Genomic DNA, 2,642 nt, shown 5'->3' with positions numbered 1-2,642 from the left:
GTAAACATCAGACCATCACCTCGCACCATTTCAGGCGGATCTATTGCCAAACGGCCCTCTTATTCTTCGGCTTTGGGTAGTGGTACAGTGTGCGGCTGTACATCCAAGTCTCCCAATGTAACTTCAACTCAGACTCCTGGAAACAGAGTGGATCAACTGATCGAGAAGCTCAAAGTATTGGAAAACGAGCAGAAGCTTCTCTCTGCTAAGATCGAGAGAGTTACCGCTGTCCTTGACCAGTTGTCCAGTAGCTCCAATTCCAGTAATGAGTGTCGTCGCTGCACCTGCCCTGCTTGTTCTGCTCCTCCAGCTCCTATCCATGGAGGTTTTCCTGCTCGTCCACTTTCAAGCTTGCCTTTCAAAAGAGTTCTAATCGCCTCTGACAGTATCGGTCGTGATCTCTCTTTCCACCTCAATAGAAGCTTGTCTGGCGACACCCAGGTCCTGTCAAGTGTGAAGTCTGGAGCTCGCTTCGGTGATGTTGTGGCTTCCATTCCGGTTGCTTGTCCAGACCTGAGCAAGGATGACGCTGTCATCATCATTGGTGGGGCTAACGACATCCCGCTTCTTCCCCCCATTCTTCCGTCTGCCTCTCATGGCTTTTCGTCCAGAGCTCTCAACTTTCAACCTCTTGCTGAGCTGTCAAGTAGAACAAATGTCATTGTTTGTACTGTTCCCTATCGTTATGACCACCGGGCCAATTTGTCTACCAACATCTACAGTACTAATCAGGGCATTCTGTTCCGTGCTCAGAAGTACAATATCTTGTGTTTTGATCTCAACAAGTTCCTGTCCAGACGCCATTTCACGAGACACGGTCTTCATCTGAACAGACATGGAAAAGTGACACTTGGGAGGAAACTGGTATCCTTTCTTTCGGATTTCGAATCCGGCTGTCCTGCTTCATCCAATGATAATGAGAACGCGACACAGGATTCAACCTTCAACATGTCTCCTATTCAGAGGCCACCTCCTCCTCGATCGAACCTGCAGAGTGTCCCGGATCTGGACTCGAGTGAGTCCGATGATTGTTTGCCAGTTTCTACTGTCCGGCTGGCCGCGGTGCCTCAGGAGTGTTTCAATGATGTTGTGTCGGATACTTCTGTTCTCAATGTATCTTCCCTCAATGACTGTGTCGAAAATCTGTGTCGACTAACCTTCTTCAATATCTGAACTACATTTCATCCAACTTACCAGGTACCCAAGTCGACTCAGTCTATTTAGATCTCACCAAGGCCTTTGACCGTGTGAATCATAGGATTCTTCTGGATAAGCTTTCATCTTTTGGTATCTCGGGTTCTCTTCATCATTGGTTTTCCAGTTATCTTTCAAACAGAACAAGTATGGTTCGGGTAGGTTCTTCGTTTTCCAAGTCCTTTGTTTCCACTTCCGGTGTCCCTCAGGGATCACATTTAGGTCCTATTCTATTTCTTTTATTCATCAACAACGTTCAAACCTGTTTAGATAGCCATGATGTTCAATATCTTCTTTTTGCTGACGATCTTAAAATTTTCCGTTGTATTAACTCTGATAATGATTTCCAGATCTTGCAGGATGCCCTTCTCTCCTTGAAACAGTGGTTTGATGTCAATCTTCTCGAAGTAAACCCCCTTAAGTGTAATGTCATTACTTTTTCTCGTTCCAGCTCTCCTCTTACTTACAGTTATTCTCTTGATTCTGTCACCATTCCAAGATCCCAGTGTGTTCGAGATCTTGGAGTTCTTTTCGACTCTAAGCTTTCTTTCAACCCTCATATCGATGCTATTTGTAACAAGGCTTCTAAAATGCTAGGTTTTGTTGTTCGCTCTACTCGTGATTTTCCTGATACTTTATCTTTCAAAATATTGTATTGTAGTCTTGTTCGTAACACTCTTGAGTTTGCATCCTGCATCTGGAATCCAGTTTATTCATATAACTGTGCTAGAATTGAACAAATTCAGCATAGAGCTCTGAAAACTTTGGGATGGAAATCACACTCTTCAGATCTTTCTGACTTCTCTTTACAAAAGACTTTCAATTTGCTTAGGTTTGGAATGCTGAGAGATGTGCTGAATGGAAGAACGTTTGAACAAATGAAGGAGGACGCCCAAGATCGAGAAAAGTGGAGAACGTCGTGTTGAAACCTGTCCTAGGACAGATCTACATCTATATATAGGAGGAATAAGAGGAAGAAGAGCGGTGGTGGTGTTCTCCTGGCAGTTAGCGATCGTTTCCCTTCTTCTCTCATATGCCACTCATCCTGTGGGTATGAACAGCTGTTTGTTCGTGTGGCTACCAGAGACCAGAATCTCAAGAGTCTTGTCATCGGCTTGGTGTATATTCCACCTACTTCTCCTCCACTGTTTTTCTCTTCTCATTTCGAGGAGGTTGAGCGGCTGCGTGGGCTTTATCCTGACGATACCTTCGTATTACTGGGTGATTACAATCTTCCCGAATTATCTTGGACCGATTTTGATAATGTGCCATTAAGTTCTACTCCTCGTAGTTGCGTCTTCTTAGATTTCATTTCTTATCATGACTTGTATCAGTTCAATTTCATCCATAACAATCTTGATAGGGTTCTGGATCTGGTTCTTTCTTCCGTTACTTGTTCTGTTGAACCTACTTCATCTTTCTTGCCGATTGACCCTAGTCACCCCCCT

The 2,642-nt window shown here is 44.2% G+C and overlaps 1 protein-coding gene across 1 annotated transcript; it reads left to right on the top strand.

Annotated features, from left to right (window-relative positions):
• LOC103522516 lies at positions 1 to 1,131 on the top strand (the record flags this gene model as incomplete). Its single annotated transcript, XM_008487621.1, is given in 1 exon segment — positions 1 to 1,131. A coding segment is annotated over 1 exon segment (1,131 nt), but the record flags the coding sequence as incomplete, so codon positions are not given.
• Positions 1,132 to 2,642: the final 1,511 nt, after the last annotated feature.

This window comes from Diaphorina citri, unplaced genomic scaffold (genome assembly GCF_000475195.1).
Source record: "Diaphorina citri unplaced genomic scaffold, Diaci psyllid genome assembly version 1.1 scaffold8971, whole genome shotgun sequence".
Classification (NCBI taxonomy): Eukaryota; Metazoa; Arthropoda; class Insecta; order Hemiptera; family Psyllidae; genus Diaphorina; species Diaphorina citri.
This window is presented reverse-complemented; position numbering and strand designations above follow the sequence as displayed.